Source organism: Patiria miniata, unplaced genomic scaffold (genome assembly GCF_015706575.1).
Source record: "Patiria miniata isolate m_02_andy unplaced genomic scaffold, ASM1570657v1 HiC_scaffold_1, whole genome shotgun sequence".
Lineage (NCBI taxonomy): Eukaryota > Metazoa > Echinodermata > Asteroidea > Valvatida > Asterinidae > Patiria > Patiria miniata.
The window spans coordinates 28826383-28850326 of NW_024037047.1; the positions used below are offsets into that span (position 1 = coordinate 28826383).

Sequence of the window (23944 nt, forward strand, 5' to 3'; positions counted from 1 at the left end):
CCTCATCGGAGTATAACCAGAGGATTAATAAGAGAGGCACACTGCCTTTATGACTCTTTTTGTAATCTGTGTACTTGCTGTATAGGCCTACTGTTTGGTTTTTACATAGAAAAAAATTGTTACCAACAAAAAATTGTAATTTTGTAAAAGTTTTTTTTTTGAAATTTCAGTCTCACTGTTAACGTGCCAAAACTAGGCTAAGTTGCTGATTCTTTTTGTTGTACAACTATTCAACAGGATTGTTTGGGTACATTTAACTGATCAAAAATACACATAGTTTATAAGTTCTAGGGAAATTTGACAAATGTGCATTCTGGTATATTTTTAATTGAAGTAAGACACTTCAATGAGGAAGCCATTTTGGGTCGTGTTCCCTGACTGTATTTCATAAATTGCAAACTGTTGAATGGGATGGTGCCAGACTATTTTTGCATTCCAAGCCTCACTTGCAAAGTTGTTTTAAATGTTGCTTTAAAAATTAGTGTATGTTTAATCACATATTGTAAATTATTCATCAGAGCAGACTTGTATTAATTTGTTCTTGGTATTAATTTGTTCTTAACTACCGGGGGTTATATCATTGCTTTCATTTCTATTCGCAAGTTCCAAAAATGAAGATATTACCTCGCTTTCAATGTAACATGGCCGACTCATGAATAAAGCCTATAGTCCTAGATGGTGCTATGTTTGTAACTTTCATGATAAAAACATTGTGCATTTTGGAGAGTTCTTATTTATGGCGTTTGTGGTATACAGTCGGATTCTGGTTGTATTGAACAATCAATCTTGGTCCCAACTGTGCATATATTTGCACAATGGGACATACGCTCCTGTTAAGGTTTACAACCTTCGCCAAGGAGGTTATGTTTTCATCGGATTTTGTTGGTTGGTTGGTTAGTTTGTCTGTTCATAAGATAACTCAAAATGTTATGGACGGATTTGAATGAAAATTTCTTTAGGGGTGGTCCTTGGTACAAGTACAAATCGATTTGATTTTGGAAGTGATCCGGATCCGTTTCAAGGATTTTTTTTTAGGATTCTTCGCCATTAATATTATGCGAGTATTTCTTTTGGGCGAACTGACAATATGGCAGGGAATTGTTCAGCCTTGACAGAGATTTGCACTCTCCGAGTGTTTCTAGTTATATCAGAATTCTGTATCGAGTGGACTGTAATTTCATTAGTAATAGCTCGTATCTGATGTTTTTCTGGTAACTTTCCAGGAATTTCTTTTCTAAATTTACTAAATTCATTGACGTAGCTTATATATCAAAGATATTGTTTTTAATTTTACAATCATTAGAAATTGTGACACAACACTATGTTTAATATGGTACCATTTTATTATCACTTGCCACTGTTAATTTATGATTATGTTAACTTGAGATTTGATTTAATAAAATTCAGTGATTTTATTTTCTAAATCAACAAAAATTGGATTTCTGTCTTTTGTTTGCTTGTCTTACATAGAACCTTAAAAGTTAATATTTTACTAGTTTGAGAAAAAAAGACAGTACAGCTGAATGAGAAATGCTCAGCTTTGCACATTACTGTTTTTAAATTAATGCTCAAAAACTTTGAAACTGTCTCCGTCCAAAAACTGTTGTTTGTTCTTGGAGAAAACCAAAATTCTCAAAATGCAGACAGCACGTCAAACTACCAAAAAAGCACTCAAGTTGGCTGCTGGTATGCAGACTAAAATACCTCAAATACTCTGCAGTTTTGGTCATCAACTGTCCTCTTTTTGACAATATACATGGCAACAATGTTTATAGAGAGAGTATTTTTGTTAGTTTTAATTCTAAAACAAAATATATGCAGGTGTGCAACTGAACCCGGATCAGATGATGTCATTTTTTACTTGTGCCATTAGAAACACTTTGTAAAGTCATGTTAAGTTTCGAATTTCCTATTTTTTGTTACTTGCCAGTATATGAACCAAAAAAACCCCAACAAACAAAAAACACTGTTCTGCAAAATGGCTGCTGAGTATAAGAGTGACTCAAGAAAGGAAAACCAGAGATTTCAGGTGGTACTCCCCAAGAACTTTTTGCATGAAACCTTACAGAATCTGCCGCTCAGCAAGCAGAAATGAAATTATGACAGAATTTTTGAAGGGCAACACCATAGGAAGCATTTTTAGTATTTAAAACTATATGCTTCAAGGCCCCCATAAAAAGGTTCCGATGCTCCTGAATCCTTCAAAGTCCTCCAAAACCTGATGGACTCTGAAGAATCCAGCAGGTTTGGGTTAAAGAGTTTTAAATTAAGGCCAAAACTAATAGGTCTCTCTCAATGACAGCCATCTCTGTAGGAGAACTGCAACTGTGTATTTTACGCCATCAAGCACGCATTGCGCAGTGTTGAAAATGTTCCAAAAACACTCCCTTGTTACTTGAAATGTAGTACTTATAGTACTTGAAGTACTCTTATAGTACTTGAAACGTGTTCGAAATACAATGCAGCCGATACGCGTTATGCAAGTTGACACTCTAAATGACGATGCACGTGGATGGTCTGTAGGAAATGACGTCATTTGAGAGAGGCCTATTATGTTGCAGAGGGGGGATGGGTATAGAAATCCATTGTTGGAATCATGAAGCCTGATGAAACTTCTTTCGAAAGAGGGCGCCATACACTGAGACATCATCTTTGCAATCGTGGTAGTGGCAGCGAGTTCTGAGCTAGCAGGCATCTAGTACGTATTCTGGTTACTTCTCCGACCTGTGCAAGGGAAAGAACACAAGAACAGTTGGCAACAAATAACACAACAAAAAATCAAGGGTATATGTGCACCTTGGTTGGCAAATGTACTGCTGATTTCAAAATAATAATGCTGTGCTAATATGGCACTTTATACCAAAGGTCTCAAAGCGCTTCACAATTATTACCCCTGTTCGTCAGACCATGAGACCAGTTTCTGCAGCGGCTCAATTTCAGCGCATTCTGGTCTCTACCTTCACAGGTACCCATTTATACTCCTGGGTGGAGAGAGACAATTGTAGTAAAGTGTCTTGCTCAAGAACACAAGCACCATGTTCCCCGTCAGGGTTCAAACACAGGTACCACAGCATGGTCAAACACCGTAATAACTGGACCTCAGTGCTCCACAAAACCATTCACCCTGCTGAGAATTCCTACTTCAGTGTAACACGTCACTTCAAAACCCTTCAGATTTTTCTCATGTGAAAAGGTTTCATAAAAAAGAAAATAAAAAGACACAATGACACATTTGCATGCGGAGTGCTGAGCAGTGCAGAGCAGTGCGGAGCAACTGCTTGGCCACAAAATAAGACTCGGAAGTGTTGTGAAGGGTTTTGAGGGCCACAGCATACTGGATAGAAGATACTTAAAATTAGCAGTGTGTGTGTGTTAATTCTGATCCGATACACCGTGCCCTCTGGAAACATGCACACAATAGGGAACAAAAGATTGTATACGCCTCCACAGGGCAATTTCTATAGATGAATACGTCTCCACAAGGTTTTCACGAAATATGAATTTTACTCAAAAACTAGGAATTTCCAAGGTATGTTGATCGGTCGCAAATGGTAGAATTTTAGAAAAGGGATATCAAGTCCGAATTTCAGCCCAGGAAATTAATTCTGGTTAAAATAAGAGCATTTTGAAACTGTTCTTTCGAACTCAAAAACTTTAGAAATGTCTCCACAAGGATACAAATTTCAGTATGTGAGTAGGCAAAAGTGTAGAGACAAGCCGTGAAGTGTTTTGTGAAGTGTCCAAAGTAGTAGGGTTAATTCAAGCTACATACCTCCACGATAACCACCGCCACTCCGGTCCCCGCGATAGCCACCACCGCCACTTCGGTCCCCGCGATAGCCACCACCGCCACTGCGGTCCCCGCGATAGCCACCACCGCCACTCCGGTCCCCGCGGTAGCCACCACCGCCACTCCGGTCCCCACGATAGCCTCCGCCGCCACTCCGGTCCCCGCGATAGCCTCCGCCGCCACGGTAGTTCCCACCACCGCCACCGCCACGATAACCGCCCCGCCCAGAGCGATACCCGGACCTCTCGCCCCCTCGGTCGCTGCGGTCCCCGCGGTAGTTGCCTTGCTTGTCGCGGAACTGCTGGCCGCCGCCTTTGTTGAAGCCCCGGCCGTCGTTCTGGCGGTACTCCAGTAAGCGTTCGCCGTTCTCCACGAGGTTGTTGACTTTGTCCGCCAGGCGCAGGGCCAGGTTCTGGAGCTTGGTGGGCTCGCAGCGGTGCATGACCACGGTCTGGGCTGGCTCATCCCATGAAGCCTTCATGAACAAAACGAAAAGGAACACCGATAATTGAAAATTTGGCTTCTGACTAGCGCCCCTTGAAAATTTACTAAGACATTTACTAAATGGGGAACCACTAACATAGGACTGGATAGCTGAGCTGGTAGAGCACCGGAACGGCAATCAGGATCTCGCAGGTTCAAACCCTGCTCCAGTCAATTTCTTTGTTCAATTTTTAAAAATTATTATAATGCACCTAGTCAGTTCTCCCTTTGTGGTTCATGTGAACATTTGTAATAAAAAGCCGTCTCCTCTCTGAGTGATTCCCGTTTGCTATTTCCCAGGTTTGCATTGTGACTGAATTGAAAATGTGATTAGCATAGAACCTTGTAAAGCACAGAACAAAAATGGGTCGAAGCACAATTGTGTTGCTTGCGAATGGTTGCAAGCTGCTTTCGTCTCAGTTGGAAACTTCTTAGCAAGACATTTTGCGAAGCAATACTCTCTACTAATCTCCTTCAAACTGGCCACGCCAAATTTAGCACAGCTGCCACGATTTTACAATTTTATAATTTTTTAGTAGGAAGAGTATTTCTTAGTCGGAAGAGTGTACCAGCCAGAGAGTGGCACTGGTTGTGACTCGTTCTCTTCTGTTTACTGCTCATAATGCTTCGTGGCTGTAAGAATCGTTTCTGCTTACTAGCTCCGTGAACTAGGGCCCTGACTTTTGAACAGGTATCTCATCATTTGATACTTTTTTGAAAATAAAGGTCACTTCTTTGACTTTTCGTTTCTTACCATGAGTTCCTCATTAATGATCATCTTGCTGATGATGCTGTGCACAACAGGCTTCTCCAATTCAAACATCTCAGCCAGTGTGTTCATGCTGATAAAAGAAAAAAAAGAGAAAAAAAGTTATTGTGACTATTCCCTTCGTCAACACCAGTGGACTGCTTGCAGAAAGCAGCACTTCAATGCCAAAAGCTGTATCTGTTACTAAAAATATTACTTGAGATGTTTTTTTCCCCTAATTGCTTGTGTGGTTTGTAACCATACCTGAGTGAATCATAGACACTGCCGTAGGTGAAGAGATAGGTCCTCAAACTCTCCTCTTGAATTTTCCTGTAATCAGAGACATAAAAGATTTGTTACCATTTCTGGATGTCACCCTTGACTTCGGAAGGTGGTTTTGAGCTACCCGTGTGGCATCATAACATGCCACAGCTGTGGTGTGAAAATGACCAATCTGACAATATAACACAGTGCAGTGTTGATTAAACTACCAAGCTTTATCTTTTAGCAAACTTAAATCCTCAATCCTCATTGATTGAACAGTGTGGTATTAACCCAGGCCAAGTTCGGGCAAGGACCATTAGTCGACTAGTGGTTGATTTGTGACGTACCTTACGCCTGCGCACTGATAGCAACGTGCGAACGTCTCTAGTCAAACGCTGGTCAAAATGTCATCGCAAAACTTCTGGATCCTGGCTCTCTGCTAGCGTTATGAATGCGCGCGGCTATTGGTTACCAGCGAAGCAACCAACCCCAGTAGGCTGGTTCCAAATAGTCGACTAGCGTAGTCAACCACCGTCGACTAGACAGAGTTCGGGCAAACGTTAGTTAACCATTGGTCAACTATAGTCCTTGCGCGAACTTGGCCCCATATACCACGGTCCATATCGCACTCCGCGTATCGCGCTATTCTAAGATGCGCACGCCATTACTGTTGCACGCGCATACATAACAGGATAACCGCTGAAGCGTTTGTGTAAAGCATGCATGTTCAACTTTACCGTGTGTCAAGTTTGTAAATTCGTTATCTCACTCGCGCTCATTGAACACGGAAATGTAGTGTGTTTGTTATGCCACTTGGCCTTCAACCTCATGGCACATCAGACACAGACGCATACCGAACACATCATTTTTGTGTACCATAACTGCTATAACTTGTGGTATAATTTGGTGCCAAAATTCTTACCTTTAAAACGATTTATGGGAAATGTGGTCTACATGTGCTTACACATTGACACGAAGCATTACATAAAAAGGGTACTTTGGGAGGAAAGTCTTATATTAAATCTGTTTTTACCTTGTAATGAGCTCCCTCACGTGATCACTGTTCGGGAACAGATTCCAGACTTTGCCGTTCATCTTATCGTTCAGCAGATAGTCCTTGCAAGCCCGCCAGTTGCCGTAGCGCATGGCCCGCGAGGCGGCCACCACGTGCTCCCTCATGCTCTCTGGGGGACCCACGAGAGTCTGCCGCTCGCTCAGTCGCAACTGGTGGTGGAAACTCTTGCTGATCATGCGCCGACGGATGTCAAAGTTGTGGGCTGTGGGATTTGGGAAACGGAATAGGGGTGAATACATGTACAATAAAACTACATCCATCGATTCTGGCCTTAGTTTTACTACTTTAGCTGTCATTGGTATTTTGTTCACAGAAGCAAAATGATGAGAAAGGAAGTTCTAATTTCCAAATAGATCAGTCCAGGGCCCAGATTCAAGGAGTTACTCAACAGAAATCATTGTTTAGCAAATTTATGTGTGAAAAATCAGTTGAGAACTAGTTTCCGGCAGTACACATTTCATGAAATGCTGAGTTGTAACCCATTTGGGTCAAACAAATGTTTCCTGTGCTAAGCACAATTTTGTGCTTTACCACGTTAAGTTTGGCCCAGGGGCTAATTTCAAAGTCTCACTAAGCATAGAAATTTGCAAAAAACATCTGACCCCAATTTCATGGCGCTGCTTAACAGTAGAAGAGCAGAGAAGTTGTGCTTACTATAGCAGAAAATTGTGCGAACCTAAAGCACTATTTCATGGCGTGGATGTGCTAAGGGTTGTGCACGCATGGAGATTTTGATCGTTACATCACTGATTTCAGCAACTTTTTCCTCGGGGGTTTAAGCATGCTTTTGCCATGCTTACTGCTTACGGTCTCTATGAAATAGACATAGGCTCAGTTAGCAGAAAATCTTGTGCTTAACCGGTTAACCGCACCATGAAATTTGGCCCTGACAAGCCGAAAGATCTCATCATCCATCTTGTTACAGCCAAAATGTGCTCAGCACACAACACTGCATAACAATATTTTCTGCTTAGCATTGTTCATAAAATTGGGTACAAGAACCTAGTCTACCAAAACAGTTCACACAACGAATACTGCTTGTGACAGGTGAAATATTCTTAGCACACAAACTGACTAAGCAAATTTCTTATGCTTAGCATCATTGTGAAGTTTGCTGTGTTGCAGTCGAGTCCACCACAAGTCCCTTCACAAGAGGGGATAAGCAATGACTTGGGACAAGGTATCTTGTGATGGACTTATGAGGACTTGTGATGGACATGTAATGGACATGGGATGGACATGTGATGGACTTGTGATGGACATGTGATGGACATGCGATGGACGTGTGATGGACATGTGATGTACATGCAAGGACATGTGATGGACTTGTGATGGACATGTGATGTACATGCAAGGACATGTGATGGACTTGTGATGGACATGTGATGGACGTGTGATGGACGTGTGATGGACATGTGATGGACGTGTGATGGACGTGTGATGTACATGCAAGGACATGTGATGGACATGTGATGCACATGTGTTGGACATGTGATGCACATGTGTTGGACTTGTGATGGACGTGTGATGGACGTGTGATGGACATGTGATGGACATGTGATGGACATGTGATGGACATGTAATGGAAATGTGATGGACATGTGATGGACATGTGATGGACAAGTGATGGACATGTGATGGACATGTGATGGACATGTGATGGACATGTGATGGACATGTGATGGACATGTGATGGACACGTGATGGACGTGTGATGGACATGTAATGGACATGTGATGGACATGTGATGGACATGTGATGGACATGTGATACTCTAGTTGGTACTCACAGGCCATGTAAGGTATCTCCAGTAGCATAGCCGAGACGAGGTAGACGCACTCAAGCAACTCCAGATTGATGTGCATGTGGAAGGGCAACTGACGAGACTTCTCAATCTTCTCCTGGGTTGGGTCTCGTTCCTGCTGCCTCTGCATCAACAGACCCTGTGGCCATAACATACACACATGTGCAAGACAATTAAGACCATGAACATTTAAACATTTAAATGGTCCTAGCAAAGAAAATGGTTAGGAACCGTCTAAGAGATTTTTACTTGGACACTTTTGATCGTTTTTTTTCCCTCTGAAACTAAATTGACAACCCTATGATCATTCATTGGTTAATTGGAAAAGTTTGATTCAGATATCTGTAACGCAAACAACATGAACAAGGAAAAACCACGGAATGTCACTTAATATGAGTTTCTTCTACAGAAATAAACGTTTACATCACTTTGGTTCTTTCATCTGCTTCCTTGCTAGAAGAAGTAAACAGGCTCAAATGCAAGTTTAAGTTTCTCTGAAGTTACTTTTCCCAAGTCTGATATCTTCACTTGAACCAGAACCTTTGATGTAGAGGTTGTTTTGAAGCAATTTTAATAAGGAAGTAAACATGTGCATGGCCGGTTTACACAAACACGGATAATGGCCTGAACTGAACTACAACCAGGCCCCTAGCTGGTTTAAACAAACTTATTTAATACTGGCCAAGCACATATTTATTCCCATTCATAAAGACCTTTCAGTCGGTCAAAAGTCCAAACAAATCAAAAATGCACAAATTTCCAACGATTTTGTTCAACAATTTGACTTCTTGTTTAGGCCAAAAAAAAAAAGTCTCCGGTTTCTGGTATGCGCGCGCGTCACCGTAGCCATGCGCTTTGGCAAAATGAAAAAGTTTTTTTTTCAATACAAGATGATGTCTCAAAACCGCCAAACTCACTGGTTTGACTGGAATCCTGCTGCTGCACAATTTTAACGTGTTTTTAGATGGGGTTATGATCGAGAATAAGCTTTATGTGGCCTCTCTGGACTCCCATATATTTGCACTAAGTTTAGTCGGGCACCATTTGCAGTCATCAGCCGACATGTGAAGCCAAAAAAAAAAAAAACAGGTAAAAAAAAAAAAAGCCGCGTCGCCACACCACTTTTGGGGCAAGCTCCATACCAGAAACCGGAGACTTTTTTTTTGGCCTTAGTGAAACACCCCTCTGCTAATGTCTATGGTATGTGCCTCACTTGTACTAAAAATCTCCTAATATGGAAATTGGTGCGCATGCGTCCAGTACTGCACGATGTGGCGCAGGAGGCAGCTGTGTTTCACCAGCGGTTTAAAACCACCCACAATACGGGCTCTCGACCAATAGGAATTGGTAAAACGTCTCAGAAATTTATGAATATTTTTGAAAAGAGCACAGTTTTCAGCTTTGAAATGAAACAAACATTATATTCATCACGTGACAGGTGTTCTCATATTAGACGATTTTTTGGTGGTTTCAGGGGTTTGTCCGACTGTAGATTTTTTTCCCGTACCTGTGCAAGTAGCTCCTTGGCCCTACCCCCACTCTGGATGTCCAGCAATGCATGATGGGCATCCTTGATGTTACCGTGACGGAACGCGCACAGGCCCAGCTGCACCATGGTCCGATTGTACAAAATCTGAACACGGGAAAAGACACCAAAAGAGCGAATGAACGCCATTAGCAGCACAAAAGAACAGCATTTTAAAGCTTTTTTTAGGCAACACTTTCTACATATTGACAGTTTCTGCATATTGACATGTACATAATTCATGACATGACATGTTTCGTACTGAAATTAATAGTTTATTTATTTATTTATTTTTGTATTGCGTTCTTTTTTACCCAGGGTATGCCCAAACAGTTTCAAATTAGTTTCTATTGGGGCCCTGCATACACTACAAATAACTACACACATGTACAAATATAATACATTACAAAAATACAATACAAAACACAATGAAATAAAATCAAATCATATGGGATTACTGCATGATCGTAAAGCAACTATTATAAATATTGTAAAAACTATTACAAAGAAACATGTACAGTTTGAAACGACATCACTGACTTTTCTAAAGGCCTAAGGTGAATTAAGTGAACATCAAGAATTTGGATATTTCTTGTGACATCGGGAAAATATATTTCTATACATTCGCTGATTAGGGGAGGGGCAACAAATCTGTGAAAAACCCTTTGGGGACAAAAACAGGAAAATTCCCATCCGGCTCCTTATTATTATGGCAGCCAAGTTGGTTAAATTTATATTTGTATAATTAGTGAAGGTTCCCAAAATTAGGTAATACTCAAACTGCAGCCAGTTGACAAAACCGGATTAAAATAGTTTAAAACACACCGACACCTTTAAATTTTAAGATGCAAATCAAGTATGTTACATATTATGAAGATCTCATGCCCAATCGACGAGACTATTATTTTGGTTAATGAACCATTTGTACGGTGACGTAGGGCCTTAGCAAACTTTTCCTGTCAACTTTTGGCTAATCTTACCTGTGTAGGGATATCCGAGTGCTGTATATTGGACTGCAGGTGGGACATGAGTATGAGGTCTCTAGCCATGTACCAGCGATCATGCAGGGCGTGGTGGTAGATGTGGCACAGCATGGCCCGGGTACGGATCAAGTCCGTCGTGTCCTTGGAGTAGATGAACTTGCACATACGATCCATCAGCTCTGCCGTGGTCTCTGTGGATTTGGAGGAAAAAAAATAAGATGCCTTTTAGAATCTAACAGTTGTATCGACATGAATCTGTGACCCCACTAACAATTTTATCTTCCATTGTGTTGAATTTCCCTTTCTTCTTTTCTGGCCCCTCCCCCTCTCCCTTCACGGCATGCTCTCTACTCTCCTCATCTTTGGACTGGCGCCAGAAACTACCTCACACTTCCAACTTGCCATTTCTATCTTCCTTCGTCTTTGGAAGGACCTCCTCTTTTTTTTCTTTTGATCCCTTCCATTTTCCCATATACCATCCTTCTGATCTCTACATCTTCAGATGGGTACCAGAACTAATCCCTCATTTCAATTCCCATTTTTTTTTTAGAGAATACCTCCCCATTCTTAAACATTGCTCCTCCCCCTCTCCCTCTACCACATTAGTATAATCTTTGGCCTGGGCCCAATTTCACGGCGCTGCTAAGCACACAATTTTCTGCTAACAGAGCCTTCGTCTATTTCATTGAGACCGTAAGCCATAAGCAAAAGGCACGCTCACTTCGGAGGAAAAATGTGTTTAACTTAGTGACGTAACAATAGAAATCTCCATGCACGCACGACCGTTAGCACGTCCACGCCGTGAAATAATGCTTAAGGTTAGCAAAGTTTTCTGCTACGCTAAGCACAACTTTTCTGCTAACTGTTAAGCAGCACCGTGAAATTGGGCCCTGGTACCAGAAACCACCCTACTTACCACTGCCATCTCCTTTTGTCTTTTTGCTGACCTCCTCCTTTTTCTTCTCCGACCCCTCCCCCTCTCCCTCCACCACATCCTCTTTAGACGCGTCCTCTTTAGACCCATCCTCTGTAGTCGCGTCTTCTTTAGACTCGTCCTCCTTCGACTCCTCCTTTGACTCTACCTTCGACTCCTCCTTTGACTCTTCCTTCGACTCCTCCTTCGACTCTTCCTTCGACTCTTCCTTCGACTCTTCCTTGGACTCCTCCTTTGACTCCTCCTTTGACTCTTCCTTCGACTCTTCCTTCGACTCCTCCTTTGACTCTTCCTTCGACTCCTCCTTGGACCCCTCCTTCTCCTCTATGCTTCCTTTCTCCTCTCCCTTGCTGTCCGTGGTCCCTTCCCCGGTCTCAGTCTTGTTGTCTCCAGTCGTGTCGGGATCCTTGCCCGTCCCCTCCTGGCTCTCCCTCAGGATCTTGGCCCGTCTCTCCTGGACTTGCTCCTCCAGCTGCTGCAGCTTGTCGTAGTCATACTGCAAGGGAAACAAGGGTAAGTGTTATTTTATTTATTCATTTATTTCTGATTATTTGGCAATCGGCTGAATTTGAAATTGTTTTCTCTACTTACCTTGTAGTAGATATGGTTGATGTAGCGCATGTAGATGCGGCAGAGATCTGAGGCGCTGCCACGCTCCTCCAGGTAAGCTTGCAAGGTGGTGATGATCTTGGTCACTCGCGTCTCATCCTTCAACCTGGTAATCAATCATTCAATAATTAATCATTCAATAAAAAATGGCACTGGTGATGGTCGATCATTTTCACACATTTAACCCTAACCTTCTTGGGTATTTTGGCTAGAAACCCTGCTAATCGTAAAAACATGCAACCCTTGTCAAAATGACAAGCCTGCTCAGTGTAGCAAGATCCATCAGATTAACAATATCTCAAGGCTAAACTGCCTCAGAGTCTGTGGTCACCGAATGCAGCAGGATACAACTGTGGTATTGTTCAATGGGACTAGCTCTCATTGTCTCAGATTTGGCTGTTTGTGCACTGGTGTTGATGGCTCAATACAGCAAGGTCCCACAAGTTTTCACACCTGGTGGACTGTGTCCACTGGGCTCTCGAAAGAGCTAAGAAGTGCCCTCGCTTGTCTGTGCATGGAGCTCATAAAATGAAGGAAATGCAAGCCTGTGAAAGTTTTGTGAAGTTATTGAGCTATCGTACCTCTCAACGAATTCTGTGGAGTGCGCGTCAGCCGACTGCAGGATCTTCGTGAACTCTTTGTCCATGCGTTCCACAATGGTCAGCACACAGCCTCGGATCCGATACGGCTTCTCCTGTAGTCACACAAATCATTTTTCAAAAGATTAACTGAAATATGTAATGCGATCTTTGGAAAACCACCAGTTCAAATGGCATCTCGCTAAGAAGGGGTGTACTTTTTGCCGATAACCTATTAACCCCAACTCCCTAGCATGATTTACTAGGAACCATACCCATCCTGGTAAATTCCAGCACCATATGGGAAACTGCACACACATATTTCTGACATTGATTCTGGAGGTGTGCCAACCCAATGTAAAAGACTGTCAGTTTAGGAGTACTGTACCCATCTTGACAGATTCCAACAAAACATGCCGTTGGGGTTTGATGGGTTGAGTTTTGTTAGGGTTAAAGGCTAAAAGGGAATGTGGCCTAGTGGTTAGGGTTATGACTTGTGATCAGATGGTCAGGGGTTCGAATCCAGCTGCTGGCTATATGTTGTGTCTTTGGGCAAGCCACTTCACCCCCACTTGCCTCTCTCCACCCAGGAGTATAAATGTGCACTGGCGTTGGCTGGGGAGTATCCTATGATGGAGTGGCATCCCATCCAGGGAGAATAGAAGTATAATCTTACATTTTATGCCAAGGAACCTGAAGAGCAATGCCACCTGATGAGCCATATTGGCTAGTGACAGGTTTGGTGTGGTTTGGTTTGGTTTGGTTTTGCATTCATCTCGTGGCCTGATGGCCAACTTACATGTATGTTACAATAAAAAAAAATGTATATGTATATATAAAATACATCGACACAAAAATGCAGTAAATTACGAGACTTATGCACAGAAGATACATGTACCAAAAATATTGCACTATGAGACAAAAAACGAAGTAACACACATGCAAATCACAAAAAAACCACCACATTCATAAAACTGTAAAATGAAAAAAGTGCTTCAAGGACAAATCAACAACTTTAATATTAAAGGCTTACAGACTTCAAGATTTAAAGGGAATATACATCATTTGCTTTTACTGTAATTTTCAGAAATGGATGGAATTGGGGGGTTGGAAATATATAGCCAATATAGTTACACTGACTTTTTTGAGGTTTTGGGTTCGAAAATGCTATAAAAACCAAGAAAAACAATCATTTTCCTGTAGTCTGGTTCCCTGACTCCATATAAGAAGAAACAGAGCAGTTTACATACATTTGGGAATTGTAAGGTCGGGGAACCAATCTAGCTGGCTCGTACCCGTTCATAGGTTTGTAATCGATTGCAAACAAGTGCGATGGTCAATTGGGGCCAGTATTTGAAAAAAAAGCCAGTTTTTTCCAACGCTGATCGGCCGATCAGCGTTGGAAATTGATACAAAAATTCCACTTTTTTTGAAAATGACAGTATACCAGGTGCCATGATTTTACAGGATGCTTTACACTGTCATTCACTAACAGTCCAGCAAGGTATTTCAAAATGATTTGGTAGTTTTTTTTTTTGATGTTTGCAAATGTTGTATTTTCCCTTTAACAGTTATTACTCACATTGTAGGTTTCTGCATCCTCAGGGATGTTCTCATTGATAGTGATGTCAGGGTTCTTCTTCAGTAGCTCCAACATCTCAGTGATGCTGTCCATGCACCTAGCAACAGAGGTGTGGGGGGAAAAAGGCATCACCGTTTTGCTCACGAGTAAATAAATTCGCATCAGCATAATTCGCATGAAAAGCATAAAAACAAAGACGACGCGAAAAGATAGAAATAGAAAAAATTAGAATACAAACATTTGCAATAGAATTAAAATAAAGTTTGTGGACAAATGGTTCTTAGGTCCTTTAAGTTGACTTACTTGATCCACATGTCGGGCTTCATGCAGGTAGCCACGTTGGGGTTGTAGTCGTAGATGGCCGCCGTGATGTTGAACAGCACCTTCAGGTCGATGGCCACGCCCAGGTTGTTCTGAGCAGAGATGGTGCGCAGCTCTCGCAGCAGCTCGATCTGTTCTTTGCGGTTGGTGCCCTTGCGGCCGCGGGCCGAGACAATCTCGTGAAGCTTCTTGACGACCAGCGTGTGGGTAATGTCCGTGCCTTTGTCAAACATCACCTGGATGAATTTGAAACACAATAAACTGGTTTTTACTCAAGCAACTTCCCACACTAAAATACAGCTTACAAAAGCTACACACATTTGTGCAGCGTGTCCCAATAAACATTGTGCATGAAGAAATCACTGCTTTTCTCAAAAGTTGGTCAGACTAGCTAATCAAATTTTATAGAATTTTAAGCCAATGGTCTTGTATATAATTGGTGAAAAAATCAAGAAAATCCAACGATGCAAACCAGAGATATCTTTGATTTGGTAAGGCTATGTATTTTTCGACCTGCACAATGTAATTTCCACACTTAGTATTTGCTTGCATATACCAATTATTGGGTTATTGGTATGTGTTACGCAGTGCTTGAAATATTGCATGGCCTTTATGTTGCATTTGGATAAGGGTGTTCACAGATAACGTTTTGGGTACATAACATTATATAATCAAATCTAATACCACTTGGAATGCCTAATATCAGGTGTTTAGTCTTTGACAAAGATTTAGAAAGGACAATGAACATGCCATCTTCTTTGACAGCTGAAATGTATTGGCATAAGCTAAACTACAGGATTCTAATTGTGGAGGAAAATAATATAGCCTTACAAAATCACCGATATCTCTGGTTTGCACTGATGGATTTTCTTGATTTTTGAATAATTATAAACAAGACCATAGGTTTTAAAATAATATAAAGTTTGATTAGCTAGTATGACCACCTTTGGAGCAAATCAGCGATTTCTTCATGCACAATGTTTATTGGGACACGCTGTATTATAAACCCATGATAATACCACTTCCGTGGCACTGTCAGACAGTATGACCTGGGGTCATGACCTTTAACCTATGGCCTCACCTTACTGATGGGCAACCCCTTGGTGACCTTTGTCCATTCCTCGTCACCTTCTTCCTCCTCTTCCTGCTTGGCTCGTCTGGCTTCGCGCTCCTTGCGACGATGGAGGCGAACATTCTGTTGACGATCCTCCTTCTCAGGATTATTCCTATAATTTTTTTCCAAAACAAATTATGCACTCAATTTCAAATATTTAACATTATTCACCCAATCTTCCCCTTTGTAACACCGCAACTGCACACTGTGTGTATTTAGATTAAAGATCTATAGATGGACTCATCAAATGAGGGAGGGGGTTGTTGTTCTGTTTTTAGGTTCATCATGTTTAATTTGTTTAAGTTTGACTAAAAATATGAAATAAAAACATTGCCAGGTCTTAAAAGTTTCATATCCTTTACTCGGTTTCTAATTGTACACCATTTGTTCCTAATCTACAATTCTTTGCAGATATAGACCCAAATCAACAGAGAGTTAATTGTATCTTAAAGAAGCGTTTCTGAGAGAAAGTGCCATTTTGTTCTCAAAAAACATGTGTACCACAAAGTGATATTTGGACAGATTTTTACAAAGTAGAATACTGGCATTCACACATGTTTATCTTGAAAATTTGCTTTTTTTATGTAATAACTACACAAAAGAATTTTGGGGTACGACATTTTGGTCCTCAAAAATCAAACCGTTGGGATGCCTTAAACAGAATTTTGAGACTTTAATACACAATGCACTGAACAAAATAAGCGACGTTCTTATAAAACATTCAGACTATCTCCTTACGATTTCAAGAAGTAGGCAGCCGTGAGTCCCCCGTAGCCGCCAGCCTCTGCGTCAGAGCTGTCGCTTTCACTCTCGGTGCTCTCGTCCCAGAAGCTACTGTCGCTGTCGCTTTCCTCGTCCTGGTAACAGAAAACAAACGGGCCAATCAGTGAAGCTCTTCCTAGTGGGCCAAGAGATGATATCTGATACATGTCAGATTCTACAAGGCCTGAATAAAATCCCCGGTCTTTGATCAGGTGTCATTCAATTATGCAACGCGTCGCAACCCGAGATACGACGTGTAACACGTCGCAACTCGCATATCGTATGATCCATTTCACGAAACATACGATGTGTTGTACACGTCGTACATTTCTTGACAACAGCTTGAAACATGTTGCAAGTTACGACGTGTCTAGTGGTCATCGCGAAAAAAGAAGCGGCCTTTTCTTAGCCAGAAAAAGTACATAAACGAGACTACAATACCGAGACAATGTGTGCTAAGTTGTAAATAGAAAATGCCTGGATTAACTATGAATTAGACTGGAATATTGCAGTTGAAATTTCAAAGTAGCTATAACGTCCACCGAGAGCTTGTTTCCCTTTCAAACTGCATCACACGTCCGCCATTTTGTTTTACGCTTTAAAAACTTTTCGATATGAGATCTGACGACTCATTGTTGAATATCAGACGACTATTTACTGTACGCTGAATAAATACATATAACAGTCACCGAGTTGTGCTATAAGACGCTTCGGACGTACAACGTGTTTTGTGAAATGAATCGCAGGACGGGTCGCAGCTGCGACGCATCGTAGGGATGTGACGTGCGCAGCGCTGCATCGTAAGTTACAATGAGTTTCATGATATCAGGTGCGGGGGTGCTATAAAACGACTCTGATGCGCTGTACTCTGTATACTAACTGGAAATCGTATGCCCATTACGAAGTACGTGTATGTTAACTTATGTCACTTTTTGACCAGTTTGCCCCCGTCTTCCATATAATGCCCAGGTCCAGTGGTTACGGTGTTTGACTCATGTACGATGGTGCGTGGGTTCGAACCCTGCCAGGAACATGTTGTTTGTGCCCTTGGGCAAGACACTTCACTACAATTGCCTCTCTCCACCCAGGAGTATAAATGGGTACCTGTAAGGGTTGCGTCGATATCGGCTGCTGTGTGGTCTCATGGCCTGATAAACGGGGGAATAACTGTAAAGCGCTTTGAGATTGTTGATATGATGGAAAGCGCTATATAAGCATTACAATTAATGCAATGGTAACTGATATAGGAGCGTTCTATGCTTACGTCTAGCGCGCACTGTATGAAGATTTGATGCTTTATTTTGTTCCATGCCACTCGGCTTTGTCTAAAAACAACGGTTTGCAAAGTGTGAAGCTTGCCCAGTGCAACAAGGTCCAGAAGTTAACATTTTCAAGGGCCAAACTGCATCAGAGTCTGTGGTTGCCTACTTTCTCAGGTAACAACTGTGGCATTTTTTCGTGGGACTGGCTCGCATTGTTTCATAAGTGCCTGTTATTACGCTGGTGTTGATGGCTCAGTGCAGCAAGGTCCTACACACTTTCACATCTGGCAGGGTTACGTTTATTTGACTTATATCCTCACCTTTATTTTGGATGGCGTCCTTTTCGTCCCCGTCACGCCCAAACCATCTTCATCACCGGAATCTGTCAAAAAGATTTTTTCAATATGAATCGTTTCATCTTAAAACTCCGAATCTCCAAATCTAGCTGCACCATTAATCAGAAATAAGTCACATTTTAAATGAATGCACTACGATGCAAGAATGGTACCCAGTATTTGTGTGTGGATTATTTCACTTCAATGTTGTGGAGCATTTTTGGTAAACAGATTCTTTTAAGATGACATTTTACAACTTCGATGAATAAAAAAATGCCTTAAAAGTAAAAAATAGAAAGCTTTGTCTATCTGGACAGCAGTTTGTGCACTACATTATAAAACCACAAGGTGAGAGTCCGTGATACGTTGTATATTTGTACTTGATAAGCGGCCACATCTTGACGGTAACGCAAAATACGCAAACATTAAATAGGCAGAACTTTGTGCCGTAAGTCACCACGAGTATAATTTCGCACAGTTTTGGGACCTGAATGTTTTTAGCCTTGGACTCAAGTCGAGTTGAGTGGAGTCTTCTGATGAGGGACTCGATTCGAGTCATTTGCTCGCAGAGACTGGAGTCGAGTCGACCCATTGGGACTCGAGTCAAGTGGAGTCACCAAAAATTGTGACTTGAGTGGAGTAACTGACTCGAGTTTTTACAACTCTGGTAGATAGTCTTTGTTGAATTTATCTTCAGCTTCCTAAACCTTACCCATCTCATCTCCGCTGATTTCCTCATCTTCTTCCTCTTCTTGTTCTCTCTCCACGTCGGGATTCTGGTAGAAATTTATTAAAATGGCAGAAGTTATTTTTTAAATAATGCGAAATACCCCTCAGAGAATAATATTTCAAAATTAATTTCATTTAATTTAAATATTATACCAAAAGAGAACACTTAAAGGCCTTTGGACAATGAAAAAACTGGTGAAAGTTATTCTCACAAACTCAGGGACAGTACCAAGTAAACAGCAATGTTTAACCTTAGACCCTCCTCAATCCTCCAAAATCAACCAAGGATTTTGGAAGATTGAGGCTGTATGCCTTTGAAGTGTCGATTGATTTTGGAGGATGCATTGTGTCACACTCTTAAAGGAAACATGCAGTGGAAATTCAGCTCATCTTGTTTTCATGCACATTACTATGACTTGCAACAATACATACACGATATTAATACTTTTTTTCATTGGAAGTGACAAGTAAGTGGTAAGTTTTTAATTATTAGCAAATCCTTTCATCAATACATGTAACAGGGCACTATTTTGCTTTTGTCACACAAAGTACTCCTTGTCAAAGTGCACATGAACAGTACAAAAATATGTCCTTCACAATTACCCACAAAAGAAAGTTTGGAAGAAATATTGGCCACTACTATTGTCCAAGCAAGCTGTTTATTAAACATGACAAACAGGTAAAAACTGGAACTTACTCCAAGAAAATGAAGAAAAGTTTGATATATATTTGTACACAAAGCTATGGAGACACTACTGTTCTGTGGTTGTTTTAGGACTTTACAGGATTGATGATGCATCCTAGCCAAAACAGCCATAGGTTATTACATTACATGGGCAAAGCTGCAAAATAACAATTTTATACAATAACAATACCTCTTTATACTCGTTGATAGGCTCCTCATAGTCCCTGCAATATTTGCGAAGTTTCTGTCTCAGCGTGGACAGAGACTTGGCGTTCATCTTGGTCAACTTCTTCTTGTCCTCCCAGCACTGAGGAAAAAGAGGCAAACAAAATACATGTTTAGTAAAACTCAACTCAAGAATTAGGACTACAACTTGCTGTAGCATTTTGTCATTGAATAAGTTTAGTTGCAAATTCTATAAATTCAGGGTCCACACTTTATTTTAAATTTTGTGGCTAAATGTGGCAATAAAAAGTTTGAGGTCAGAATTTTGGACTAAAAAATTCCAGGTAGTTCAAATTACCATAAACACTGACCCTGTCAGACGCAACACAGAGCATCAGGTGGAAAAGTCTGGTGCACTTTGATGCGTTCAGCTACCAACACCAGTGCTGCTTCTGAGACAATGAGAGCTAGTCCCATTGAACAATGCCACAGTTGTATCCTGCTGCGTTCGGTGACCAAAGTCTCTGAGGCAGTTTTGCCTTGAGACATTTGACCTGATGGATCTTGCTGCACTGGGCAGGCTTGTCACTTAGACAAGTGTTGCATGTTGCTGCATTGGGCAGGGTTTCTAGCCAAAATATCCTGGAGGGTTAGGGTTAAAAACACCATTTTCTTTAGGCCTCAGTATCTCTATCGCAACCAAAGTCTAGCTTCCTACCTCGTTGACAAATTCCTCCATTTCCACCAGGGTCCTGATGTAGAAACGGGGTGGGTGACCACCATCCGGGTTCAGCACCTTCTGAGACTTCTGGTAGACCCGGGTCAGATCGTCAAAGCTGGACAGCACGCGGGAGACGTCCCGGATCTTCTTCTGGTTCTTGATCTGCTTGATGACGTCCATGATCTCTTCATGTCTGGTTGGGGAAAAAAATCATATAAAGTGTGAGAAAGAAGGGGTCAAAACACAATAAAAATGGGACAATGTTGCATCTTGACGCCACTTTTTTCATCATATATTATATCAATACAGGGCAGTCATTGCAAAAATGTTAAAAAGACATGATTCTGGAACTAAGAAACATTTCCAATTTTGTTAGGAAATACTTTGAAAATGCACTCGACTCTCCATAGACTTTGTACACAGCCAAAGAAGTGGCGTCTGGATACATTCTTTCCAAAATGGGCCATATCTAACGTTGTTCATTTCAAGTGCGTGGGATAACCAGGGAACCTTTAAGTCAGCGATGGAATCATGATTTTAAAAGTCATTTGACTTGTAACACTGCTTTATTTTTGACAGGGAGGGGGAGGGTACAGGGTGTGCATCCCTAGGAAAGCTTTGAATGGAGAAGCTTTCTCCTGCAATCTTCTGCATCGTTTAACCCTACCCTTTCCAAATGAAATGACTAAGGCATCATGATGCGAAAGTCTGTATCCGTGGATCACTCGATCGCACAGAAATGTTTTCGAGATGTCGATCCAGTAGGAAAACTCAGACTTTATTTTCCTTTTTCAAACAATCCTCCAGATCTGCTAAATAAAAAAGGTGATTGATGATGGCACGATCCACTGAAAGACCAGCGCAATCGACCAAAAGCCAACATGATCGGGCAACACAGCAGATCCACCGATCGCACCCAACGTAATTTCCCTCTTTTTGAGACGGACCTTTTGGACTTGGCGCTGCGTACCACCCGCTTGACCTCTTCCTCGCTGTCACTCAGAGCGAAGCGTTGCTGGGTGATGACCTTGGACGGTACTGGCTCCTCATTGTCACTTGACGAGGATTCGCTCTCACTGGACGAACCAGTGGCAAAGAAACGTGACGCCATGATGAAAACCTCTGATGGATGCTTACAATGTCAGCTCAATCTGAAACGAGAAATAAACAAAACAATGGCGGGTAAAACCTGAAGGCAAGGATGCTCATGTTTGGGGCGGTATCAATGGCAGGATTCTAAGCCCCCCAAATAAAACCCTAAAATAGCACATACAATTGTTGAAATAAAAGTAGGGCCTAGGCCCTATTTATGATCTGTAAAGTTATCATTGAAAGAATGGAATATGTCGTAGGCCCTAGAGCTGAAAGAGTGAGCCCTCAGCTGAGCTCAGGTACAACATACGTGCATGTGATATGGCCATTTCATGTATTCCCGGAGAGTCCCGATAGTGACTTGTCTACAACTTACGGGGACAGGCTTCGTGCATGTGCACGAACACGGAATGACGTCGCACTGGCGTGTTTACGTCTTTATGATGTCATATAAACAAGTTATGATAGATTATCTCTTTCTATTTTTCAAAAAAAATAAATAGGCCCTAGCCTAGTTTCCATGGCATTGGAATAGGCCTACAAACTTTTGTTTTGTTTCTGATTATCGGGCCGCGTGTTGGGCCAACTTTAAATTAAAAAAGAAATGTGTTGAAAAAAAAGTGATTAGGCCTACCTCCGTAAATAAAGGCCACACTTCCACCATGTACAAAAACATGTCGAACTTTGTCAAATTTTGATTTTCACATTTAGGCTTAGTTTGTAGTTTATTTTTGTTTAGAACTTAGCATACTCGCCCTCTTTGTAGGCTAATCAGAAGGTGCTGCCTTTTTCAGATGTCTATTTTTCGTGAAATTTCCAGATTCGTTTGCACATGTTTGCGTATCAAAATTTCAACATGAAATTTCACGAAAATTAGACATCTGAAAAAGGCAGCACTTTCTGATTATTAACCTATATAAAGTATAAAGAGGGTGAGTATGCCTCTAGTCGATCTAAAGCAAAAATAAACTACAAACTAGGCCTAAATGTGAAAATCTAAATTTGACAAAGTTCGACATGTTTTTGTACATGGTGGAAGTGTGGCGTTTATTTACGGAGGTAGTCAAGTAGATTGGCCACATTTTATGGGGCTAGATAGACATGATAGATGGCAGTCCCTACGTATACTAGTAGTATTACCGCCACTATAGCCTAAATAAGCCTATTTGCATGTTGGGTGAGCGTGAGGGCGCTGTAAGATGTGCCGACTTGGATTGGACATGTTGGAAAGATTCCCATATCTGACTAGCCCGACTGCGTCTGGCCGTACAGTACTATCGCAAGCTCTGTAGTACGGCCAGACGCCCGATGCTTCCACAGAGACTGAATTTTGTTGGCCGCCGATGTAGCGATTTTGCTACATCTTTCGATCGCGATTATCTTTTCATCCAGGACACAAATTTCCAAAGTTAAGGTTCGTAGTAGTAGAGCAACTCATACCTTTTCGAAAAAACGTTGTTTGGTCTCAATATTTTCATCCATCTGGCCACAAGACGAATTTCAGTCATCAGATTCCACAAATATCGTCCCCCATGCGATCCCCCATGCGATTTCAAAATGGCGGCCGCGCTGTAATGTATGCAATATGCAGGCGCGCCCGCGCAAACTCATGAATATGCATAAACAGTCTGTGACGTATGACCTCGTGTTTTTGGACGTGCGTGCGGCGGGGCCGTACTTCAAAAACACGAGGTCATACGTCACAGACTGTTTATGCATATTCATGAGTTTGCGCGGGCGCGCCTGCATATTGCATACATTACAGCGCGGCCGCCATTTTGAAATCGCATGGGGGATCGCATGGGGGACGATATTTGTGGAATCTGATGACTGAAATTCGTCTTGTGGCCAGATGGATGAAAATATTGAGACCAAACAACGTTTTTTCGAAAAGGTATGAGTTGCTCTACCACTACGAACCTTAACTTTGGAAATTTGTGTCCTGTATGAAAAGATAATCGCGATCGAAAGATGTAGCAAAATCGCTACATCGGCGGCCAACAAAATTCAGTCTCTGTGGAAGCATCGGGCGTCTGGCCGTACTACAGAGCTTGCGATAGTACTGTACGGCCAGACGCAGTCGGGCTAATATCTGACCATCACTAATTTTGATTAATTACAGGCAATGTTGTCCCCAAACATCTGCTTTGTGCAACTTTTAAAATCAACTATCACATTCAAGCAAACGTACGAATCATGACTGTCACAAGTTACTTACATGACTTAAAAATTAACAACAATCTGGATGAAATCGTGCATTTCATTCAGGCGCGTTGGACTTGCGCGAAAATCTTGTACTCGCGGTGCGGATGACCCATGTGGGATGACCTCAGGCTCGAATAAAATGTTGTTGTTGTTTCCAGTTCAATTTGGGCAATAAAAT

The 23944-nt window shown here is 41.6% G+C and overlaps 1 protein-coding gene across 2 annotated transcripts; it reads right to left on the minus strand.

Annotated features, from left to right (window-relative positions):
* Positions 1 to 1321: 1321 nt before the first annotated feature.
* Positions 1322 to 23903, minus strand: LOC119727972 (eukaryotic translation initiation factor 3 subunit C-like). 2 transcript variants are annotated; one of them, XM_038200064.1, is made up of 22 exons: positions 23780 to 23903; positions 21417 to 21620; positions 20467 to 20662; positions 19774 to 19890; positions 18882 to 18945; positions 18155 to 18216; positions 16549 to 16667; positions 15778 to 15922; positions 14679 to 14932; positions 14376 to 14472; positions 12797 to 12909; positions 12198 to 12321; positions 11589 to 12102; positions 10670 to 10863; positions 9672 to 9797; positions 8150 to 8303; positions 6319 to 6562; positions 5286 to 5351; positions 5028 to 5115; positions 3962 to 4265; positions 3773 to 3931; positions 1322 to 2724 (listed from the first exon to the last, which is right to left on the minus strand). In XM_038200064.1, the coding sequence occupies exons 2-22, from the start codon at positions 21578 to 21580 to the stop codon at positions 2696 to 2698; spliced, it is 3333 nt and encodes a 1110-aa protein (XP_038055992.1). In that variant the 5' UTR covers positions 21581 to 21620; positions 23780 to 23903; the 3' UTR covers positions 1322 to 2695. The 2 variants fall into 2 exon arrangements, with proteins under 2 accessions (XP_038055992.1, XP_038055984.1); XM_038200056.1 differs by having other exon boundaries at positions 3773 to 4265.
* Between the last annotated feature and the right edge of the window lie 41 nt (positions 23904 to 23944).

Excerpts from the sequence above, each read along its gene's own strand:
- LOC119727972 (XM_038200056.1), bottom strand. The coding sequence starts at position 21,580 with ATGGCGTCACGTTTCTTTGCCACTGGTTCGTCCAGTGAGAGCGAATCC. Across the intron at positions 6,563-8,149 it reads GGAGATACCTTACATGGCCT|CCCACAACTTTGACATCCGT; the intron begins GTGAGTACCAAC and ends CAAATCCCACAG. Across the intron at positions 4,266-5,027 it reads TCATTAATGAGGAACTCATG|GCTTCATGGGATGAGCCAGC; the intron begins GTAAGAAACGAA and ends TTGTTCATGAAG.